This window comes from Pyxicephalus adspersus, chromosome 4 (assembly GCF_032062135.1).
Source record: "Pyxicephalus adspersus chromosome 4, UCB_Pads_2.0, whole genome shotgun sequence".
Taxonomy (NCBI): Eukaryota; Metazoa; Chordata; class Amphibia; order Anura; family Pyxicephalidae; genus Pyxicephalus; species Pyxicephalus adspersus.
Genome location: NC_092861.1, coordinates 60351962 through 60375788, shown reverse-complemented (window position 1 = coordinate 60375788; position 23827 = coordinate 60351962). Strand labels below are relative to the sequence as shown.

The following is a 23827-nucleotide window of genomic DNA, read 5'->3' as shown; positions in this document are numbered from 1 at the left end:
GTATTTTGTTGTGTGGAAAGAAAGGTTAATGACTGAACCAATATAGACAAGGTTTTTTTAAGACACAAGGTCTGGCACCCACGGTGTGAAACCGTACAGCTGACAGCTCCTGGCCACTGTTGTTGTGCAGCTGCCAGAGGAAAATGGTGCTGCAGACTAATAAACTGCCTCAGCCCTGTGCAAGAATAAAGGGGTCCCACAACTTCTATCCACTTGGGAGAGGTTGGGACTCTAAGTTGAGCTATATATAGTGAAACTTTTTTTTTTTTTTTTTTTTAACGTGTAGCTAAAACTAAATATTGATTGAAGGTACGTTCTTCCCTGTTAGACTGCTACAAAAATGAGGATTGGGTCAATTACTTGTCAGTCATAACCCACATGTTCACTGTCATCTTTTCTGTCCTGTCAAGCTAGCAAGGTGATTGTCTCCTTATCAATGTTAGTGAAAAGGGGAGAGGCTGCAGCTATGGCGGCAAGGATAATTTCTTGACTTTCTGATCAGTTAAGATGTGCACATAACTTGTGGTCTACTTTTCTTGTGTACCCAGCTGATAAGGAATACTTTTATGGTAAGCCGGAATAATATGCTAGCCGACTGCGACACGTGTTTCACTGGTTAACTTCGAATATAAGTACAATTTAAATGAAGTGCTGCTAGAGAGTGGGTGCAACTGGGCATTGGTAGTCCACTAAGCACCATGGGAGCAGAGGATTCAGGCATTCATAGAAGGAGGAAAGGGGTTCAGAGGTTGATAGGAAGTGCAGTGCTATCGGGGTGCTTTGGTGAAATGGTATCTGTGTGGAATATATGATACATATGCCATGGCCATGAAACGTTCAGTTAAGTTTCTGTGCCTGTGCTAATTGTGAAATGCCTATTAGTATGAAACTTTTATTTTTTGAAACTTATCATTTCCAGGCATTAGTGCCCTGTGCTCAACTCAGAAATTTTTATGCTGGGTAGGAAGAAATTGTAGGTGGGTGGCAGTCCCTGTATTGTGACCAAACCCCTCAGTAACCACCCAAAAACAGCCGGGTGGTTACTGAAAAGTGCCGGGTGGGTGCGCCCAGCTAAAAGGGGCTGGGGAGAACACTGGTGCCTATACCCAGTTGCCTTTCCACCATGTGGATGAAACACATCTGGCACTAGTCAGATAAGGGTAAGTTTTTGTATGGATGTACTCTCCCTCCGATAATCGACTCAGGGCTGGTATCCCACGAGAATCTAACATGTGTTCAGCGGTCCGAACTACCTTCCTGGCGGATCGACGGATGAGGAACAATTGTAATGAAAGTGAAAGGGAGAGCGTGCAGCGGGGTGTGATTCCCTCATTCTCCCCCTCCCCATGGGGCAGGACGGTTCTGTATGTACAGCACTTGTTCATGCATCGTGCAGTGATTTGTAGTTGGAAAGGATTGTGAAAGATCTTTTCCAACAATAATTATTGCATGGGTATCCAGCCTTTTTGAAGGTGCAGACATCTGCATCCTGGACTGGTCCCCTGTCTGTCTGACTCCACTGGGCATGGGCCCTTTAAACAGAAAGAAAGGGATCCCAGAGAAAACTAGAAAACTTTTCACACCTATTGTTTTGTTGTGCACTGAATACCCAACACATTGGAATGCATAATTGAGTTAAGCTGTAAAGGAGCAGAGGGTGGGATGCAGCAGGGCCTACTTGCTATTTTACAGGGAAAAATAAAAGTTTCAGCTAATGTTTATTTTGCTAATATTTTCCCTGGATCATCCTGCTACAAAATGATACATTTACTTAGAAAGCTGTGGTGTTGCTCACTCTTAATACGGAGTCTCCTTGCCAGGGACAGGCAAGCTAGAGAGGAAAAAGCTAAAAAAAAAGTCTCCCTACCGCTACCCTGAACCATTCAGGGTAAAACACCTAGGCAGAGGTTTTTTGGCATTAAAAGCTCCATTTTTGTTAGGCTTGAGCTGGTGACAGTAAAGGGAATAGTATTCATGCTCATTACTTCCTGTATTCATTCCCAGGGTGTTGGTTGGCAGACATAGTTAAAGGGGGTTTCTGGATCTCAAATAAGCCACCGACTCCTGGCCTGCAGACGCGCCTGGCTGCCTTTCTAACCACACATGGGCTACCAAAGCACCTGGCTGCCCTTCCAACCACATGTGTCCTACCAGAGAACCTGGCTGCCCTTCTAACCACACGTGTCCTACCAGAGCACCTGGCTGCCTTTCTAACCACACGTGGGCTACCAGAGCACCCTGGCTGCCCTTCTAACCACACGTGGGCCACCAAAGCACCTGGCTGCCCTTCTAACCACACGTGGGCCACCAAAGCACCTGACAGCTTTTTGTTTTTCATCTGGGCTACCAATACACCTGAGTGCTCTAAGTGTTTCATCCCGACTACCAAAGCGCGTGTGTGTGTGTATGTAATATATATATATATTTACACACACACATTGTTGGTTTGATAGATAATGTGCTCATAAAAAAAGGAATATTATAATTGACTTGTGGTTCTTCCTTCCAAATGGTAATCCAGGTGTGCACAGAGATAGTACAAGTGAGCTGGGTTTTGGGGGAGGGCTGACTAATCAGGTTTAAGGAGAAAGATGTTTGTTTTTTGGGATGGGGGTGGGAGCCATCTGTGCATATCCTGCTACCCCTTTCAGATTCAATGAACTACCTCAACTGTATCCCCTCCCAAATGTTATCTATGGGCTGGGAATGGCTTGTGCTGGCTGTTGGGGGGAGGGGTTGGTCTGTATAGCCACTTTATAAGTGTGGGGCATAAGTTGTGTGATACAACTGGCTTTTTTTAATTTTACTTTACCGCAGAATCGGAGAAAGATCAATGAGGTCTGTATGAAACCAGTGCTAGTTTTCTGTTTTTCTAACTTATTTTTACAAGTTTACATTGCTTGTTTTCTTTACACAATGGATTATTTGCTGACAAAGTAAATAATTGTTTACCTAGGGCTTATCTTTTGCCCTTTAATGGAAGTCTTTGAATGTGGGTTTCCTAGTAGATATTTAAATTTAACTTTGGTACGTTTTTGTATTATATAGTTATTTGGTAATGTGGTATTTGTTAGATATTGTGGATTTTTTTGTATAGGAATTATAAATATTTTTCAATGTATAAGCAGTGAAACTTACTATCTGTTCTATGTTTTTCTGTTATATTTCTGAAAATGTTAAAATAAAGAGTGAAAAAAGTTAATACCATAAACTCCCTTTACTGGACTGAATTTGCTGTGTAGGTAAGGAATTGTCTGGGGTCAAAGGGTGCAGTGAAACCAGCCATAGATTGGATTATAAACAATTGTTTATGGTTAATTATTTACTTTTGAGGCTTTTTTTGTTTTTATGTCCTGTGTTAGAGCAGTAGTAGTCCTCAAGTGCAGCCTGTGAGAAATTAGCAAGGGAAGATTCCATTATTATCTCATGGCTATAGTCCTGTTAAGTTTCCTTTTTTAACAGGAAAAACCTGACTCTTGTTATTTCTGGCCTTTTGATGTCTGTTCTGAAATTAGTTATGTATGTTGTCAGCACCTATTCAGTACTAAGAGGTAGGGTTGTTTTAGCCATGTGATGAGTCAGTGTTGTAATAAGGGAAGCTGACAAAATCTGGAAAACTGGTGCAAGATTGTATTTTATGGATGGCTTGTAGTCACAGGAAATTGTAGGACCTCAATCTGTAGGTCTGGACTGTGTGGGTGGGTGCACAGTTACACAATGGGGTTGGGAAAAGTGCAGTTCCAAAGGTAATACTTATTTACACTGATAAACATGATTGCTTTAGGAATGGGATTTGTTTGATTTTGGGTGTAGTTGGGCTTTAAACCATAAAGTCATTTGTATCTGGTCACAGGTATTTTATACTGTGTAAAAATTTTCAGGTATCCATATACATTGTAGTCTTGGCTAGAAATTGGTTTTACCAGTTGTGTATGTGAGGGGTAGGTCATACAGTTCACAGACCATTTGTTCAGTCTGACACGGATCTGCAAACATGTGGTTGTTGGTTTAATTTGATAACCACGCTTGGTGATCAAAAGTGAACTAATTCATGGCCTCAGGACTGTGTTTTTTCATTAAGACCTAGATAATCTGTATGTGTACCATGGCAGTATTCATGCCATCATAATTTCATTTTTTATACTTTGGATGGCTTTGGTAAACTTTTTACCTCTTTGGATGTGCAGGAAATACATTGCGGACGCTCTCCATGCATATAAGCACCATCACTATGCGTTTATGGCTGGAGAGAATCAAAAATGTGTTTCCTGCACATCCAATAGGACTTAATTCACTAAGCTGTAGTTTAAATGTTTCTGGTTTTCACTAATACTGAAAGTTACTGTTTACAGCCTAGTGAAATAAAAAATGCCCATGGAATGGGATAGTTAAGTTGGTGTTGAAAACTCCACATCATTAGCACATGCTAATAAGAGAAATCCTCTTAAAGGTTCCTGTACTTGTGGAAGGGGAGCTGTATTGTCCAAGTGACCCTTTTTAATTCAATTTGGCTGGAGACTTTTCCATTTTGTTTGTTCCTTGCACAATGGCATCTGTTCATGCTAAACAAATGCATCATTACCAAATGAATGTTTAGGTGAGATTCCTTATGTAGGTGAATAATAGCTTTCTCTCCTGTGATGCTGAATTGATTAACTTATGTACCCCCTTCCTGGACAAGGTGTTTTGCAAGCAGTCCTTCTTACTGCTCCCATATCTGTATTAGAATGTGTTAACCTCCTTGCAGTTAAGCCCGACCTTCGCTTACAGGTCTACAATTTAAAAAAAAATTTCATGAAAAACAGTGGATCACTTTTGGTACAGAAATCTAGACCTCAGTGTAACACTCAGGTGGTTAATTACCATCTTAAAAACCTGGTTATGTCCCAGTGGTAAAACCTTGGAGAAATAAAAATAAGCACTGGAGATTGGATTAGCATGATAGGTGCCAGGTGTAAAGTTGTAAAACAATTTTCTCACAATAGTATCTTTTTACTTAGAAAGGGACAATATATCACACATATATCACCCTGAGTCTAACTTAATCACAATGTATTATAGTAAAGTTTAAAGCTTCATTTTTTCCTTCTAATTAATAGGATAAATCAGTGCCCCCTTTCCATGAGTTCCATTGCTTTGTTTTCTGCAGGTTTGTTATTTTTTAAGTTTATTGGTTTGATTTGGGGTACCTTTCTTCAATCAAATTTTAATAGAAGATAAGTAGAAACTAAAGGTAGGAAATTACAAGTATGCATTTTAATTACAGAAACTTACCACTTGCTTACCACGCTGCCTGTTTGCAATCATTAGGTGTGCACTGTGCTGCACATTGCAAAGTTTAGTGTACAATACAAAGTATCCCAGCATCCCCCTGGCTGCTGCTAGAATGAATTAACTTCGATACAGGAGTTCTGTTTTCCAGCCTGCATAGTCAGAGAGATTCCTGGAGATGGTGTCACCCATGATTCAGTCAAGGAACATTGTTCTTCCATAGATATAAAATGATTTATAGGGGCGACGGGGGAGGGGGGGTTGTACTTGCACAGTAAGTGGCAAGATATCTCAATAAATGTACATTTTTCAGTTTGTCACTACATCTCTCCTGTGTCATCACTTCCTAGGTTACATCATGAGGCTGCTGCTATTGGGCTTCCAGTTTGGTTTGCACATCTCTTTCAGGCATAATGGGAAGCCCAACCCTGCTAATTGCGAGATAGCAGCAGGTTGGGTTTGTCAACCAGTGTATGAGCATGCTCCAAAACACTCATAAATGCCCCATACATTTATAACGATTTGTAAGCTTTTCTGGGCATTTAAGAGTGTTGAAATGCTGTAGGGCGTGCACCCAAAAATATAAAGCTTAAAAAAGCCCTATGTATAATGGCACGTTTGAAAATAAATTTTATATGTGAGCGTTTAAACACTGGGTAAAAATGTCCCTGTAAACTAGGCCTCAGGCAGTCATTGTTAAAGATCTCCCCATGCATTATAGATTTCAAAAGAGCACAGCAGTAGGTACCTCTTTCAGGCAGGCTGCCTTTTATTAGGTTCTTAAATAAAGGCTTTTTTTTTTTTTTTTTTTACAAAAAGGGAAACATGAAAGACCAATTCCTCAACTGCTGATCTAAACAGATGTTTACAGCATATATATTTCAATGTAGGGACATAACTTACCCCAGCACATTTTGGTTAAGTTGCAAACGTTGACTACTTACAAATCCAGCTTCCAGAGGGTGTTGTCAGAGGTGTTAATGTAACCTTTTGTAGTTCTAACAATGCTATCTGGGCAGGTGCTAACTCAAGTCATCATAGGAGACTTTCAGGTTGACTATAAGATTGTGGAATGTCTCCCCTGTGTTTTTGGATGTAGTCACAATGTGTCAGCAGATGTAGACGTTTCCACCCTCTGTAGTTATCTGCCCATTATTTGATCTCTTTTATGTCTAGCCATTTGATGTCTCTTACTCCAAAGACGTGTTAAAGCTGATTTCTAGGCATTACCCAAACTTGCTCCTATATCCTCTCCCCCTCTGGAGCATGTCCCTTACTTTGTTCTTGTATAAAGAGATGGATTATTAGTATAATATGCCATGTGCCTTAATTGCCACGCTTGTCCAGGGGCAGCTGGTGGGTGCAATGTAGACACCTCTCGGCACCACAACTCCCCAAATCCCTTCACATGCACTGTGGGCAGACTCCTGCTAGTCAAGGCACTAACATGATTTTGCTGCTAAATAAAGAGGTATGCACTTTGAATACACATGCCAAAAAATGGAAATCAAGTTTTGCTTTTGAAGTAGAACTGGGCCTTATCTCACATGTCCTTCTCTATTTGTTCATCTCCGTAATGAGCAGTCTTCTGGCCGTAACCTGGACGTTGTTCGGGCCATATTTTTTATGTGCAGCTATAGTATTTTCCCTCTAGAACACTGTGATGCAATTATTCCAATATCTGAGTGCTAAGTTGTGCTTTTGGGTGGCAACACATCTTCATTACCTTTTGTACAAAAAGAACAGCCACTTCAGGTTCATTGGTGCAAGGGGCCATTGGCCCACAGTCTCATTCATTCTTTATATTTATTTTACCACAACCAACTTTAGTGATTGTCTTTAATTGTATGTATTTTGGCTTTTACAGACCTTACGGGGGACCCTATGCAGCAGCACATGAGATGAGCAAAGCTACTCAGCCTATAGGAGGACCCCCTACTGCCCCTTCCCCCGGACTCCCACAGGTATGTATACCAATGTTAATCATTCTGAACTGTTTTGTTGTTGTTAGGGGGGTTATTTCCAGTGAAATCCAGTGATTCCACAGGTGAAATCCTTACCTGTTCTATACAGGCTGGAGAATACATTTTAAACTTGTGTCAGTAAGGGGCTTTATTATTTCTAACAGCCAGCTGTCAATGTGAGAGCCCTCTGGGGTAGAGTTGAGTATATTAAATTTTGGGGAGTGCTCCCATTGGTTGTGGGCTGTTGGTGAGCTCTCCCCAATGCTTTAAAATCTCCTGTTGGAGTCGGGTTGAAGAGATTGCAATAGTCAATTGTAAAAAAGAATGCTGTAGATTTCAATAAATTCTTGTTGTACTTAGAATTTTATTTATTTTTCTCCAGCCATTCACCACCGGTCCAACAGCCCCTGTGGTGTTTGGGCCGCCACAGACTCCACAAATGAATACCTCGTCTCAACCTCGGCCGGTAAGAGTTACAAGATAATAGTAAAAAACTTGTTCTATTTTAGTTTTGTAGATTGGAATGGAGAAGCTGTGTGTGTTAAAAGCATTTATTAGAATTATCAGATTTTTCAGGGCATTCCTAACTGATGGGAAAATGTAAAGGATAGAAAGACTAACACCTGCCACAAGTGCTTTCTAGTTTGGGACATTAAAAGGCAAATATTTTTCTGCTCCATTTGGGGGTCTTGTCCCACTTTGGTGCAGGCTTTGATTTTAAAATTAGGATATTATTGCAAATCTGTGTAAGTGCACACATGGAAGTGCTTTCTTAAAACTAGTGGGAGGCAAGTGGATTGATGTAAACTATGGATGATGTCTTTAATGTGTACTGACCACTCTTCTGTGCTCTCTTAACTCAATTTTCTGTTTTAGTGGAATAGGTTCTTTTATAACATCTTTCTTGCTCATTAGTTCGTCTCTTTATTAACCCCTCCTGTATAAATTTTTACATTTGTCTCCTTCCACTCTCTACTTCTTGTTTCTGCTGCTTCTAACAGGCAGGATTCAGATCAATTCAGGTAACCCTTCACATTGTTTTTCTATACATTAGTTGATGCTCAGAACTGAGCAGTAATACAGGTCTTACTGGCTAAAGAAATCTCTTGAGAAATGATATTCACTATCGAAGGTATCATATATATCTTTTTATCCATATATTATATACATATAATGTATGTATATGCATATTTAGTCCCTCCAATCACTTGAGTACCACATCAGCATACCCTCATCTATATCTAACCCAATTTATTTTATCTTAAGGTGTAGCATGGTATTAGCATTTAACTTAGTCGTAGATCATGTTGAGTTATAACAAATCTTCTCCTACTTCAGCATTACTATCAGAGCAGAACCCAGCCTCCTAGCAATGCTGCAAGAGTTCAGAGTGGTTCTTCAGCTCGCGCAGTTCAACCTGCCCATGTCTATCCCGCTGGTTCTCAAGTCATGATGATACCCTCACAGTTATCCTATCCTTCCCAAGGCTACTATATACAAGGTGGACAGGTAAGTGCCAGAAATGCCATATTAAATAATATTAAATGTTATCAACTGGATTTAGTCCCAGCTCCACTACCTAAATTATGCCTAATATTGAATCTTTCTTCCATTGCAGGGTCGCTCTTATGTAATGCCCACACAGCAGTACCCCGTGCAAGCTGGTGCTCCTGGATTTTTTCCTAGTGCTAGCCCTACAGAGTATGGAACATACGGTGAGGGAAACTTTTAATTTTTCCGAATATGGTTTTGTGGGTTGGCCAGTTTGTGGTATGTACAGTAACTGCAATCTTTCTAGCTTCTCTCCACACCTCCCCCTTCACGATGTTTATATGATCAGGAGTTTGACTATATTTAGTTCAGTGTAGCTGTGATGTAGCAAAGCAGCTCAGTATGAGTGGGGGCAGAGCGGTATGCAGAAGAGAGTCATCCTGTAAGTCTAACAACTGTATCTGGGATCTTCAGGGGAAAAGTGTGGAGTTAATCTTATAGAAGCAGTAGTTTGTGCAACTTTTATCAGATTACTAGATCGGGTTCCTAATTTTATCCCTCAGGGGCTGCATGTGAGTCTGGATTTTGAAATAGAAGGTCCTTTTTCTTTTGAACCACACCTTATTTTAGAACTATAAAAAAAAATGCTAGTATCCCAGGTATTATTTAATGTAGAGACTGGTGATCTGACTGGAAATCTGACATATTGAGGCAGATGTGTTTGGGGTAGTACATTTTTTTTCTCTTCCGCCACCAAATAACATGTTTATTTTACACGATGTCGTTCTTACTATATTGCCTTCTTGCTTTATTCAGCCGGGGCATATTACCCTGCACAGCAGCAGTTTCCTCCAGGCGTTCCCAGTGCCCAGGTGATGATTAATCAAGCGATTCCTCCAAAAAGAGAGCGTAAAACTGTAAGTTAAAATCTAAAGCTAGTTCTTTTTATTACTACTCTTAACAACCTAAATGTTTTTTTTCACATCTCGCTTTAACCTTCCTTTCTTTGGATTTTAGTAAAGCTGTCATTTTGTGAATTAAGTGTCAGAAGACTACATACATATATTGAAACTTTTGTCGTTCTAAAGTTGAATTAAAGACCTTTCTGTGTAATAAATTGCAAATATTCTTTCGTGACCAGATCATACCTCTTGCCATGCTTGGTTTTAAGTATAGCATTTAACCTATCAAAATTGTGGGAGTACTGGTTTGGTCTTCATAAAACTGTTTCCAGAATCCAGAATAAAGAATTGAGCTCATATTTTATCAATTTAGGCCAAGGATGTACCACCATATGGGAAGTGTGTATTGAGGAGTGTAGAAATATAAACTCAAACAGAAACACAATGCAAGATTGAATGATTTTGACAATTCCATGAAAATATATTGTGATGCTAAAATAGTTAGCCCTGTGCATTTCTATAACTTAACTTGGGTGTAGCAAAGCAATGCATAGCCAGTCTTGTAAAAGTGGCCTCAGTTATAACTCAGGCATTGGGAATTTATGAGGAAAGCTCATACTAATTACAGGTGGAACACCACCCATAACATCCTTGACGAGCCTCATGAGTTTGTGCCTATATATCACCCTTCATATATCACGTAAGAGTTTTGTCTTATTTGGTTGCTCTGCTTACCTCTTCTATTTAAACTAATCATCTGTTTTTAATTTTTTACAAGATATTTTCCTATTATTTACTTTCCTTGTCTGATTTTATTTTGTTTTGACTGGATTCCTATAACTATTGCTTTGGTTGTCTTTCTGACAGTACTTCCAGATCATGCTGCATAGTTGCTACATAGTTGAGGAGGTCATTAGTGCTCACATTTATAGGCAGTTCTGTGAAGTAATAACTGGATTAGTCACATTGTATGTTTCTTTCTCCGATAAGTTCTTTGCTTAACCTGGTAAAACAGCTGCTGTACGAACTCTGCTAAAGCTTTCTTAGTGGATTTCCTGCTGTTGACTGTGTACTGGCGTGCTGTGCTTGGAAGTTGGGAATTTGGCTGCTGTCCATAGAGGTCTGGCTGCTTTTATTCTCTTGGTCTGCGTGGCTGTCTGAGTCCCGGAAGTGTTATCTTACCTTTTTCATACACTTTCAAGCTGTTTTTCTTGATTATTACATTTAAGTTATTACAATATAACCATTTTTTTCTGGTGATTATAAAAAAAACTCATAGCTGCAAATAATGCTCCTAATTTTGAGTAGTCTTTTTATTAAGGTTTAACATGCGTTCAGAAATGTTCTGATGTCATTTTCTGTAAATCATTTGCAATTCTAAAGTAGAAATACTGGATAGTCTGTACTTGAAAGTCACCTGTATTGTTATTTAATAGATAAGAATAAGAGACCCAAACCAAGGAGGAAAAGATATTACAGAAGAAATTCTTTCTGGGGGAAGGACTTCATCAACGCCGACACCTCCCCAGGTAAAGCACATTAGCTGCTTTTTTTTTTATTCAAATTTTGTATGTTTTCTGTCTATATAGGCTAACTGCAGTTAGTACTTAGTTTTTGTTTGTGTTTGGTTTCTGGCATTTCATTCTGGCATCTTGTGTCTAGCATTCTATTAGGGATATTTCACACAGATGTACATATAAGGAATCTAGTTGTTACAGTGATAGACCTTAAAGGAGAGGACTATAGGGATGAGTTTTGTCACTGGGGTCACTAGCACCTATTCAACCCAGTGAGTGTTAGAATCCACCTGTGCCCTCCCAAAAAAATTGTCCAGAAATTTCAGTTTTTGCAGAGGTAACCTGCAAAATTAGTTTTTTGGTTGAAACAGTTATGTAAATATGCAGCAGTAATTTTGAAATGAATGGAGAGACATATCTAATCTATCCATCCATCCAGGTGTGTATTATCGACATCTGCTTTTACTCTATACTAAAAATTTTGTAGGCTTTTAGTAAGTGTTGGAAAACAACATTCTCGTCACAATACCTGAATAGAGGACAATGTAATTGAGCATTAAGTATTAATTATAATGTGAGGCCTGCACACTATATATTGAGATTATTGCTTGGCAACCTTGTTTTACAAAAATATCCTGTGGATTCCTGACTGTTTCTGGAGTTTAGTTTGCTTAGCAAAATAAAACTTGTAGTTTAAACTGGGGTATTGGAAGGATTATAGGCCATAAGAACCATGATTTGGACAATATTTGTTTAGGTATTTGTTCAGGTTATTCTGTACTTGCTTTTATAATGTTTCTTGTAATATGACTTTTATTCCTAAATGTTGTTTTCCCTTTCAGTCTGTAACCGGAGGCTCTGAAGTTCAGGCAAATGGTGACAGTACAATTGTGCCTATTGTAGTGCGTCCAGGTAAGAAGCATGCATGTTGCGCTGTAGTTGTGGAATTTTTTTTGTCTAGCTTTGTTTATATTTGTAAAGTATTCTGTAAAGTGAAAACAAAAATTTCTCTTGAGATAAAGGGATTTTTTTCATTTTGTTCCTCCTATAAGAGACTTGTATAATAGCATTGTTTGATAAACAGTTGCACGCCATGTAGATGGTGCATGTGGATAGAGTGGTCATACCTTTCCTTAGGGGTGTATTATGATTTTAGTCTTAAGGGAAAAAAAATGATATAGCGTTGTCACTGATTAAAAATCATGATGTCCACTTTATTTTATAGATGATGGCTCAAAGAACACCCAAGTGCTGACAAAGACCTCTGAGAGCCCATCAGCCTCTCCTCCCATTGAAACAGAGCTTAATATGTCTTGTGAACCAGATTCATCTTCAAGCACTTCACCTGAGGTACCTTTGCTAGGGACTCTCAGTTCACAGGAAGTGCCCTTGCTGAACAATGCTGTATCTCAGGTAACCATACAGCCAGAGGTTCCTACATCTATTTTAGAGAACCCAACAAAAATGGAAGAAAACATGACAGAGACACCTGTCAATCAAGTAGATTCTCTGCCAGAAGCTCCTGTTGTACAGCCCCCTGAGGAGTCTATTACTTTGCCTGATGTGTCTATTTTAGAGGATGCTACTTTGCATCAACAAGATGCTACTTTGCATCAACAGGATTCCACTTTGATAGTGACAGAAGCTGAGATTCAGGTACAGGCTGATGCAGCCCAAATTTTATCAGAGCCTTGTCCTGTAGAAACAAAGGAATCTGCTCCAGAGTCTGTGGAGGTATCACCTTCATTAGAGGTTCCTCTGTCAGAAGCTGAGGTTGAAACTAATGGCCTCACTAAAGAAGCTTCTGTGCCACCAGCACAGCTTGAGCCACCGGCGCAGCTTGAGCCACCATCGGTTTGCCAGGCTTTGCCCAGTTTGGATTCCCCCATTGTTCAGCCTGAAGAACTCCTAACAAATGGTGAAGGAGGACCTGGACTTCAGGAACATGATGCAGAGAACACAGAGCAAGAGGCTCATGTCAGCCCCATAACGGAACCCGTGGAGCAACCAGTATCTGCTGCTGATCCTGTACCGGAAGAGGAGGATGCTGGGAAGGAGCCTCCCGCAGAGTCAGAGCAAGCTCCTTCTCAAGCTCAAAAACAAAGCTCGGACGCCTATGTGGCAGGTATTGCATAATCCATTGCAATGTTTTAAGTTAAATGACTAAGTGAGTTATTTACCAAACGATGTCTAGTTTAAAAAAAAAATAGTTTCTTGATTTGTAATGCTTGCTCCTATGCAAAAAAAACTTGCTTTGAACTGGAATGCAGTTTGATTTCAGATAGCTATTAAAACAAAAATATCCAACTATTAAGGGGCTTATTTAAAAACAATTTGATATGGCTCATAAATCAATAGTGCATTTTTAAATTAAGCACAGTAATGTATTTAGAATGTGATCTGTGTTTTTAAATGAACCTGTAAGTTTTTAGAGGACCTAAAAAGCATCACTCATGGAAAGTGTAGGCTGGAAATCAAAATTCCAATTTTACCCTATGGTATTCCTGCAAAGGATGCATGCAAGTTTGCTTTTAAACATTTTCTTAGACTGATTTTGTGATAATTAATTTTAATGAGTAATTTTGTGATGCTAGATTTAAGTTTTAGTTGTGTTTTGTTTTGGCTTCTGCTGTAAACTGGGAGATTGTGATATGTACCTACAGAACTGTTGGTAATTTGTAAAATTACCACAAGCTTTCACATCCGTAAATTTAATTTAAAGTATGATATTATGTAGTGGCATTGATTTTGGTGAATGTTTTCAAGTTCATTGTTTTCAATTTTTTTGGACTGTCATGGATAACATTATCTCCCTCCACAGTGGCTATGTCTGTTCCAAAAAAGAAAAGAAAAATAAAGGACCTAAATAAGAAAGATGCAATTGGAGACCTACTAGATGCATTCAAAGAGGTGAATTACCCATTCTTTTGATTGTTTTGATTTTTTTTCCTTATTTTTTTTTACATTCTTCCATCCTTGCGTAAGAGATGCCCGCTTACGGAAGCTACTATGGAATTTTTTTTGTTTTGTTTTAAATGCCAGATTCAGGTATGAAATATATGTTTACATTTCCTTATTTTTAAAACCCACTTTAGGTTGGTGACAGCCCGAGTGAAACGTCAGAATCTGCTGCTAACCCACCTCCTGCAGCACCTGAACCTGAGCAGGTCCCTAATGCCCCTGCAGAAGAACAGGATGAGACGTGGGAAGAGAAGGAAGATAAATTAGATGCTGAAAATATTAAACCAGCAGATCTCAAGTATACATACAAAGAAGGTTAGTCATCAACACCTTTGCCAGCCTGTCAGATTACCACTTCTTTGGCAAATCATAAGTCTTTTTAAATAATTTGTACAGAGTAATGTTTAGACTTTATTATGGTGCAAATATAGCTAAGTGTAACTTGATTCATAGTAATCGTAAGTGAAAATTGTCCCACTGCCCTATGGACAGTTTTAGGCAGAAGCTAAGCAAGATAACAAAATACACTATAGGGAGTACAGTCCCCTTTTTGATTTGTCTTGAAAGCCAGTGTGAAGTTGGCAAAGCTTCACATAGTTTTCTGTTATAAAGGGAAACAAGCTCTGATAAAGGGAACCAGTCATGAATCATGGCCATTGTCTTCTCCCATTATTTATTTTTTGCCAGCTTTATAGTTTTAAATAATGTTGGTTGCAGGCATGTTGAGATGTTTAAGATCCTCCCCTCTTTCCAAAACATAAATAAAACATTTTGTTCATCTTGGATTTTTTAACATTGGAAACCAAATTTTGACTTAATGTCAAACTGTTTTTAAGTTTGTAATTTTAAAAAGTCCCCACATGATTAGATTTTGACATATTATGTTCTTCCTGTAGATCAGTGGAAACCTCTAAACCCAGAAGAGAAAAAAAGCTATGACCGAGAGTTTTTGCTTGGCTTTCAGTTTATCGTGGCCAGTATGCAAAAACCAGAAGGTCTCCCTCAGATTACGGATGTGGTGCTTGACAAGGTAGGTTCCTTTTTTTTATTTATTTTTTTTTATTTAATTTTTGTTTTTGTTCAGTGTGACCTTTTTCTAACCAGATTTTTTATGTTTTCCCATAAGGCCAACAAAACTCCCCTTAGGCCCCTGGATCCAGCAAGACTTACTGGTATGAACTGTGGGCCAGACTTTACCCCCCATTTTGCTAACCTTGGAAAACCTGCTATGGGAAGTCGCGGACCTGTAAGTACTCACACCTCAACGGCAATATGCCTGTGCACCTTTCTCCTTGCACGGTTTTGTGGCAAGTATCTGAACTTTTACCCCTTTACTTCTGCAGCCTGCTGGAATGGGTCCCCGACGGTCTCAACAGGGACCACGAAAGGAGCCCCGAAAAATTATTGCAGTGTCATCTTTAAATGAAAATGTCCAGCTGAATAAAGCAGAGAAAGCGTGGAAACCTCTAAACAAGAGAGGAGGTGATGAAGATGACCCTGAGGGTCTCAAGACACAGGTGAGTTGGTGGTATAATTTGCCTTTAGCACCATGTTACAACAATATTTTGATTGAATTTTTAGCACCTAAATGTATTTTTTAAAGTAGTTTTTTATTTTATTTTTTTGAATATAGGAATTGTTTCGCAGAGTGCGCAGTATCCTTAATAAGTTGACCCCGCAAATGTTTCAACAACTCATGAAGCAAGTAACCGATTTAGCCATCGATACAGAGGATCGACTGAAGGGGGTGATTGACCTGATATTTGAAAAAGCTATCTCGGAGCCAAATTTCTCTGTTGCATATGCCAATATGTGCCGCTGCCTTATGGGGGTGAGTTTTGTGAATTATTTGTGAGACAACGCAATTCTGGATTTTATGTCCTAAAGGATTACTTAAATGACAACCTTTTTTTTGTTTTTTTTTAAAGTGTGTACAGGGTGCACTATATATTCAAATATTAATAAAATACTATAAAGCGTTATGGGTTTTCTAAACTGAATGCACAGCAGAAGCTGCTTGCCTTTATTCCTTACGGAAAACACCACTTGTTAACAACAGTCAGCAGCAGACAACTGCAAAAAAAAATAAGCAGCTTTCTTATGCTTTCACTTCTTAAAGTTTAGGTTAGTAAATAATGTACTGATCGCTGATACATCATTGTTTAGTGTTTAGCTTCAGGTATTTTACAACATATGCATCACTTCACTTGTGACTATTTATGAAACAGGGAATGATTAAGGGAATGTCAACTTTCCTGTTTTATAAATAGAGCCTCGAATGGATGTTAAATTGGTGATTTTAAAATCGGTTGGAAATATGAGATATAAATAAGTTTGCAGACTAAAAATGTGGAAAAATGAAAGTATTTGCAGCAGTTTTTTAATTGGCTTTTTTTTTTATTTTATAGCTGAAAGTCCCTACTACAGACAAGCCGGGAGTGACAGTGAACTTCCGCAAGCTGCTACTTAATCGATGTCAGAAGGAGTTTGAAAAGGACAAAGATGATGATGAAGTCTTTGAAAAGAAGCAAAAGGAATTAGATGCTGCTTCTACGGTAATTGCAGATTGCACAAAAAATATAAATCTGTAGTGTCCATACTTGTGGAACATTATTTTCTGTTTTATATCAAGTACTTTAATGGTTTTTTTTTTTTTTTACCTGCAGCCAGAAGAGAAGACTCGACTAAATGAGGAATTGATAGAAGCTAAGGATATTGCTCGACGCAGATCTCTAGGCAATATTAAATTCATTGGGGAACTTTTCAAATTAAAAATGCTGACTGAAGCCATTATGCATGATTGTGTAGTTAAACTACTAAAGAACCATGATGAGGAGTCGTTGGAGTGTCTTTGCCGATTGCTGTCCACAATCGGAAAAGACTTGGACTTTGAAAGAGCCAAGGTCTGTATCTTTTATATAACTTGATAACTAGTTGGACTTTCGGTTAGTCTCCCACGTTTTCCCACATTCACATCTATTCACCCAGATTTGAATAATGTTTGTATAGAAGCTTTGTTTTACTTTTTTGAATCAATTATTTTGGCAGTTCTAGCTTTAAGAAATACAGATTTCTGAAGTATGTGTATTTTTTGGATAGTGAGGGGGGAGGGAATCAAACTGTTAAAACAAAAGAATGATTCGTAACTGGCCACTGAGATTTCATAGCATATTTTAACATTTCTACAGGCAGTATACAGAGTTTGTTTTCTGTGCATAGTAGTGAAAAACTGCATACTCCAATTATCACAATGTTAAAATAGATCACATTATTTGTAGATGCCTATTTTAATATTTCTTGCTTAAATGTTTACTAAAAATATTGTTACTGTATCTTTACAGAAAAGGAAAATTCCTTTAGAGTTCTACTATTAAGCTGAAGGAAAATTTAATCATTGCTTGTTTCTTTTTCCTTTAACAGCCTCGAATGGATCAATATTTTAACCAAATGGATAAAATTATTAAGGAAAGGAAAACCTCTTCTCGCATTCGTTTTATGCTTCAGGATGTGATTGATCTGAGATTGGTAAGAACATTTTGGTTTTCTAAATATAAATTAGTGCTAGTTATTATTAGGCAGTATTTAAATAGCGCCAACATATTGCGCATCACTGTACATTAATTGGGGATTTATAATATAATGTCCTTTTTGTCCATGGACGTAACATATTTTGTGAGTTTCTTGTATTTACTCTTCATGCACTTTTAAAAAATGTTTTAAAATCTTTTTTCCCCCTCTAAAGTGCAATTGGGTGCCACGTCGCGCAGACCAGGGACCGAAGACTATAGATCAGATTCATAAGGAGGCAGAGCTGGAAAAGCAGAGAGAACAAGTTAAAGTGCAACAGCTCATGTCCAAACAAGACAAGAGACGAGAGCCTCCAGGACGTCCCACTGGTGGACGCGGCAGTCAGCAATCAGATGATGGTTGGAACACTGTGCCGATTAGTAAAGGAAGCCGTCCTATTGACACTAGTAGAATCACTAAAATAACTAAGGTAAATAATTGGCACATATGGTAAAGTTACTTTGTTTATTTATTTTGTTGTTTTTTTTTTTTTAAGAAAAATTGTTTTAAGTCTTTTTAAATTTTGACTTTGTTTTCCTTTTCAAGCTTGGTGCTATTGACTCAAATCAACTATTGGCACCTGGTGGACGCTTAAGTTGGGGTAAAGGAAGCAGTGGAGGCTCTGGAGCGAAGCCTGCTGAATCAAGTAAGCTACATTAACATTTAGTTTGTTAATAATGGTGTTAACATTAAAAACAATGGCGTTAAATCTAAACAACTGTGTCTTATCCTTCAGCTCCAGAATCTGGACGACCCAGCACACTTAATAGGTTTTCTGCGCTTCAGCAATCGTCTGTTGCAGAGAGTCAGGATGCTAGGAGGCCTGTTTCCAGGTATGTAGTGTTCGATTTAAAAAAGAATATGTATGACTAATTGTACTTGTTCCTGCTCCAGATTGAAGTTAGAATCACAGCTCGGTCCACCATATTTCATTACTTAAAAGCTCATGTTTTCAAAGTCATACTAGATTGTTTATGATTATTGAGTTGTTAGTAGTGGTGATATGCCTAAGCTACAGATAGATACTGGTACATGATTCAACCTACTGGCTCTTTTGCTGCACTGATTGTACCTTGCTTCCAAGCAGATCTGCTGGTCAATTACAGCTGAACCCATAATATCTGGATGTGTTGTGCCCTTTTGTGTTGGCCATTCATTGCTTTAACAGAGCAGGATGGGTTTTACATTTATGTAAATATTTGCTCTAAATGTGTTATTTTGCATAGGTTCTTATAGTACTGATATACTGATGTTATCACTTCTCTTTTGCAGAGGTAGTTCAAGTCGTGATCGCTCTGAAAAAGACAGAGGCGAACGATTTGATAGGAATGATAGGTATGAAAAAAGTGACCTCTTTGAGAGGTCTGACCGCTCAGAGCGTTCCCGCCCTGTATTAACAAAACGAAGCTATAATAAGGAAACAGAGGATCGAAGTAGGGAAAGAGAGGCACAGATTCCTCAGGAAGCTGTGAGGAAAGTAGCAAGCATGACTGAGCCCAGGGATCGCAGCAAGGAAAGTTGTAAGTACAGTATAAAGATTTTTGTTATTTTTCATTGTTAAAGTGTCTGGTTGTGCTCCTTTTTATGGTACTGCTTATTACAATAAACACTTTGTCTTTATATCTGTTTAGTCAAGCGGGAAACTCCAACACCAACTGCTGTTACCTCCTCCAAACCCGCCTTGTCTGAGGAAGAACTCGAAAGAAAATCTAGATCGATTATAGAAGAGTTCTTACATATCAATGATATAAAGGTGAGGTTGTCATTGTATTTGATAGATATGTGCTGATCTACTTGTTTTTAGTTTTACTGACATGTTCTTTCTTCCCTGCAGGAGGCCATCCAGTGTGTGCAGGAGCTAAATAGCCCCACACTGCTTTTTATCTTTGTACGAAATGGCATAGAGTCAACATTGGAGAGGAGCACTATTGCCCGTGAACACATGGGTCAACTTCTGTATACGCTTGTAAAAGCAAATACACTACCCAAAGATCAGTATTACAAGGGGTAAGTACCAGTTGAGCATCAGAATTTATACTTTCGTGACATAACATTGTTAAATTTGTACTTTCACACACCACATTGCTGAAGGCTTATTGTTTTTTCATTTTCAACACGAAAATGCAACACTCCTGGGAACAAGTCTAAGGTTAAATCTTTTCTAAGTCTAAGGTGGAGAGATTGACTTCATATATAGAGATCTTTGTGTAAATTATCTGAATGCACACTGTTTTTTTGAACAGGTGACAGGAACAGTGCTAAATCACAGTCCTTGGTGAACCTAATAAGACCAGTGATGATGTTTAGGGAATAAAAGCATATGTAGTTAAGGAATTAAAATCTAAAGTAATCATTGGCTTTTTAGATATTGTAAAACAATTTTCAAATAAAATGCACAGAATGCACTTCTGTACCATTCATGCTCCTTTTCTTTATTTACAGGATGTTAGAAGTACTTGAAGTGGGAGAGGATATGGAAATCGATATTCCTCATATATGGCTGTACTTGGCTGAGCTTATTAGTCCAGTCTTGGTAGAGGGTGGAATTCCTATGGGAGAGTTGTTCAGGTAAAATAAATCTGATGAATCCCAAACATTGTACAGTTGTAAATCTTGTGCTCAATTTGCAGCATTTCTTATATATGTTGTTTTTTCAGAGAACTGACCAAGCCCTTAGTTCCAATTGGAAAAGCTGGCATCCTCCTAGCAGAAATCCTAGGACTTCAATGTAAAGGAATGGTGAGTGTCAAAGCCTTTTGTTTGGATTTCATTGTTGGTTGGCCTATTTTGGGTTATATATATATTTAACGGTTTGCCCTTTTTTATTGTAGTCTCATAAGAAAGCAGGTTCCATCTGGCAAGAATCTGGGCTCAACTGGAAAGAATTCCTCTCAAAAGATCAAGATGTGAACAAGTTTATAAGTGATAATGTGAGTACATAGGTTGTCTTTTTATAGACTAAAATCATCACAGCCACGTGTTTTTGTTCCACAATAAAAGTGCATTGATGTAGTATGACTGCATTAGGCAATCGGCCTCTGCTCTTGTATTACTGCCTTGGTATACCAGAGCTGTTGCCAGCTCTTCCTGGCTCAAGACTAGGCTACCATTGGAATAACATGTCATGGATTGATATCATTTACTCCAGCTCTTTAACATGTCAACCCTGTGCATATTTTTAACCTACTGGTGAACTCTAGACCAATATAGAAGAGAATACCAGTAAGTTTAGGTAGTTTTATTCCATTTTAAATACAACTAGTGCACGTGTTATAAAATCTTGAATTTCCTTTAGAACCCCTCCTTCTTAACAAATTTGGTTTGATTTGGCTCTTTTGTAATACATGTTTCAAAAGCTTTCAAGTTGGGAAAGGGATAAGCAGTACCTGTTGGGTGTCCTGAACACGCATTCACAAGGAATATACTGAACATTTTAATATGTACTGCCTGCTTTCGTCAGAACTGGTAATGTTTTAGCTGCTTTCAATTTAATGTAAATGCTCTGCTTAATCACAGATAAGTAAAAGAATTTATCACCATCATTTGAAACCATTATCCAGTTACCACATATTTCTTGCTTAAAAAATACTTCATTACAAACTGTAGAAATTCCTCCACCTCTGTATTTTAAGCTAGGATTTATTTCCCTTAATCTGGGTCTGAGCACTTTTGAATTAATAAATTTACATGGGACTCATAACTGTAGAAGTTTCTCTATCCTCATATGTTATTATTTTGCTCTAGTAAAAGAAACAGTGTGCATGGTTTTTAAATTTCCAACATCCAGAGAAAATGTATTTAAATATTTTTAAGGGTTTGACAGCTGTTGTTTTTTTGTTTTTTTTCCAGTCAGGTTTATTCAAAATAACTAAACTATTTTTTTTTTTCTGTGTAGAAACTTGAATACACCTTGGGAGATGAGACTGAGTCACCAAGCAAGAAAGATTTATCACCCGCCGAGTTAGAGAAAGTTATTTTGAGGCTTTTAAAAGAAAGCAGCAGCAACCAGAAGATATTTGATTGGATTGAAGTAAGAAAATAATGAATTTGAAATTTTTCAGATGATGTCCAGTTTGTGGGAGCACTTTCAATAATTCCTTTTTTGTTTACCAACAGGCTAACCTAACAGATCAGCAACTTGCATCAAACACTTTTGTCCGGACTTTAATGAGTGCTGTATGCCACTGCGCAATTATATGTAAGTATAATCAGAAACTGTTTGTTCTTAACATTATTACACTACTAAAAGAAAGTAAAGGGTATTTTGAGTTCCTAATTTTGCTCTCTTTACCTTTTAAAATACATTTGTTTTTTCCTCTTAATTTTTGTATCTGCTTTAAATGTGCAGATTAGTTGCTAAACGCAATGTAGATAAGTCACTACAATTAGACTGCCTGTCTAAACTGTATACCCAGTAATTACCCACATTTCCATATACCTCCCTTTAACCTCTGATTTGTTTTTTTATTTTACCTGGTTCGTTAAAACTGCGTGCATGCAGAAAGGGCAGTGGGAGAGTAGGTAGAGTTTAGGTGGTCCAGAAGGCAACATTAGTTGGAATATCCTTGCAGCCCAAGGTTAGGAGCACACATTTTTTTGCGTATATACAGCATTTTTAGGATAAACCATAGATAAAGTTGTGTGTTTGCGTGGATTCTTTTTTACATCCGATAAAAAACAATTATGACATGCATGTTAACAGTGGCAGATAATGGGTTGTCTGTGCATGAGTTGATTTGCCAGCCTTACATTGTAATTACAGAATTACACATAAACAGTCCTTTAAAACATAATAAACTCATACATTTTATTCAAAGCTTATTTTTTTTTATGTCTATAAAAATGCAACCACATATTCTTTAATAACTTTAAACATTGTGTCCTTTATTAAATGATTTTTTTTTCTTCTCTACAGTTGAAAACCCCTATAGAGTTGATGTAAATGTCATTCATACAAGAGCAAAATTACTCCAGAAATACCTAAATAATGAAGCCAAGGAGTTGCAAGCATTATATGCGCTACAGGCACTCGTTGTGAAATTGGACCAGCCACCAAGTAAGTGCCAGTATGATTTGTTTGGACCACTTAGTAAATGTACATCTGCATTTGTGTTCTTGGTATTTGTCTGCTAATATATTATCAGTAGCTTAGTATGCATATTGTATGTAGAAATGTATTTTTGCGGGGGGGTTTTCTTTTTTTGGATTACATTCTTATGTTTGAATCAAAAGTATTGTAATTAATACTTCCACATTTAGAAAGGCTTGGGACTTGACCAACTTACAAACCTGCCCAGCATAACTCCTATTACCAATATACCTCAGTTTTTTGTTGGTATACTAGCAGGCTGAATATCTGTCTTGCAACTCTTGTTTGAGAAGGCTTTGTGAATTGTTTGCCTTATTGTATTCTTCAATCAGAACCATTCCACTCTGTGAGCTTGCCTCTTAAAATGCATCTTCTGGTACAGGCATAAATTACACGCTCTTGATTCTGACTTGAGTATCTTATCCATTTGAGATCAGATACAGACAATTCCCTAAAACCCTTTCATTGATGTGGCTTGACCCACACCGCAGTTGATTAACTTTTTACATCCCAAAAATATTGATTCTTGTGTTGCTCCACCATAAATATTTTTGTGGAAAATGTTTGTATAATCTTTATTTTGAAGTCTTCTGAGGAGCACAGGTTCTGACCCTATTTATTCATGAAAAGAATCTGGCTACTGCATACAACCAAGAGGTATGCTGGTAGCAATGGACGGATATCCTGGGTCGGTGTGCAAATTTGTTGTTGCTAGTGTTTAGTTCTCCTGAAGGTGGCAGCATAATTTTAAAGTATTTTCTGGGTCTCTTAATTGACTAACAAATAGAACTGGTTTTACAACAAGTTCTCAAACTCTTTACGTGTAGTGTTTTTGTTGTAGAAAGGTTAGTAACATTTTTGGAATTTATTATTTTCTCTCTGCAGATCTATTAAGGATGTTTTTTGATGCCCTCTATGATGAAGATGTAATAAAAGAGGAACCGTTTTATCGCTGGGAGTCCAGCAAGGACCCAGCAGAGCAACAGGGAAAAGGAGTAGCTCTAAAATCAGTTACAGCTTTCTTTACTTGGCTGCGAGAAGCAGAAGACGAATCAGATACTGATC

At 38.0% G+C, this 23827-nt stretch overlaps 1 protein-coding gene across 1 annotated transcript in view; it reads left to right on the top strand.

Annotated features, from left to right (window-relative positions):
* The window catches only part of EIF4G1 (eukaryotic translation initiation factor 4 gamma 1), a gene marked incomplete at its 3' end in the record, with an annotated part of 29057 nt that extends 5231 nt beyond the window's left edge, over positions 1-23826 (top strand). The window contains exons 2-32 of the mRNA XM_072410175.1: positions 7139-7235; positions 7618-7701; positions 8237-8257; positions 8574-8744; positions 8854-8950; positions 9543-9643; positions 11065-11157; positions 11988-12057; positions 12371-13270; positions 13967-14055; positions 14241-14421; positions 15003-15136; positions 15233-15352; positions 15450-15623; positions 15740-15937; positions 16515-16661; positions 16773-17009; positions 17527-17631; positions 17849-18103; positions 18220-18319; positions 18410-18506; positions 18946-19193; positions 19305-19426; positions 19508-19680; positions 20116-20241; positions 20331-20412; positions 20505-20603; positions 21569-21703; positions 21790-21871; positions 22589-22729; positions 23648-23826. Coding sequence (XP_072266276.1) covers positions 7173-7235; positions 7618-7701; positions 8237-8257; positions 8574-8744; positions 8854-8950; positions 9543-9643; positions 11065-11157; positions 11988-12057; positions 12371-13270; positions 13967-14055; positions 14241-14421; positions 15003-15136; positions 15233-15352; positions 15450-15623; positions 15740-15937; positions 16515-16661; positions 16773-17009; positions 17527-17631; positions 17849-18103; positions 18220-18319; positions 18410-18506; positions 18946-19193; positions 19305-19426; positions 19508-19680; positions 20116-20241; positions 20331-20412; positions 20505-20603; positions 21569-21703; positions 21790-21871; positions 22589-22729; positions 23648-23826 — 4824 coding nt within the window. The remainder of the gene's footprint in view (positions 1-7138; positions 7236-7617; positions 7702-8236; positions 8258-8573; positions 8745-8853; positions 8951-9542; positions 9644-11064; positions 11158-11987; positions 12058-12370; positions 13271-13966; positions 14056-14240; positions 14422-15002; positions 15137-15232; positions 15353-15449; positions 15624-15739; positions 15938-16514; positions 16662-16772; positions 17010-17526; positions 17632-17848; positions 18104-18219; positions 18320-18409; positions 18507-18945; positions 19194-19304; positions 19427-19507; positions 19681-20115; positions 20242-20330; positions 20413-20504; positions 20604-21568; positions 21704-21789; positions 21872-22588; positions 22730-23647) is intronic.
* Position 23827: the final 1 nt, after the last annotated feature.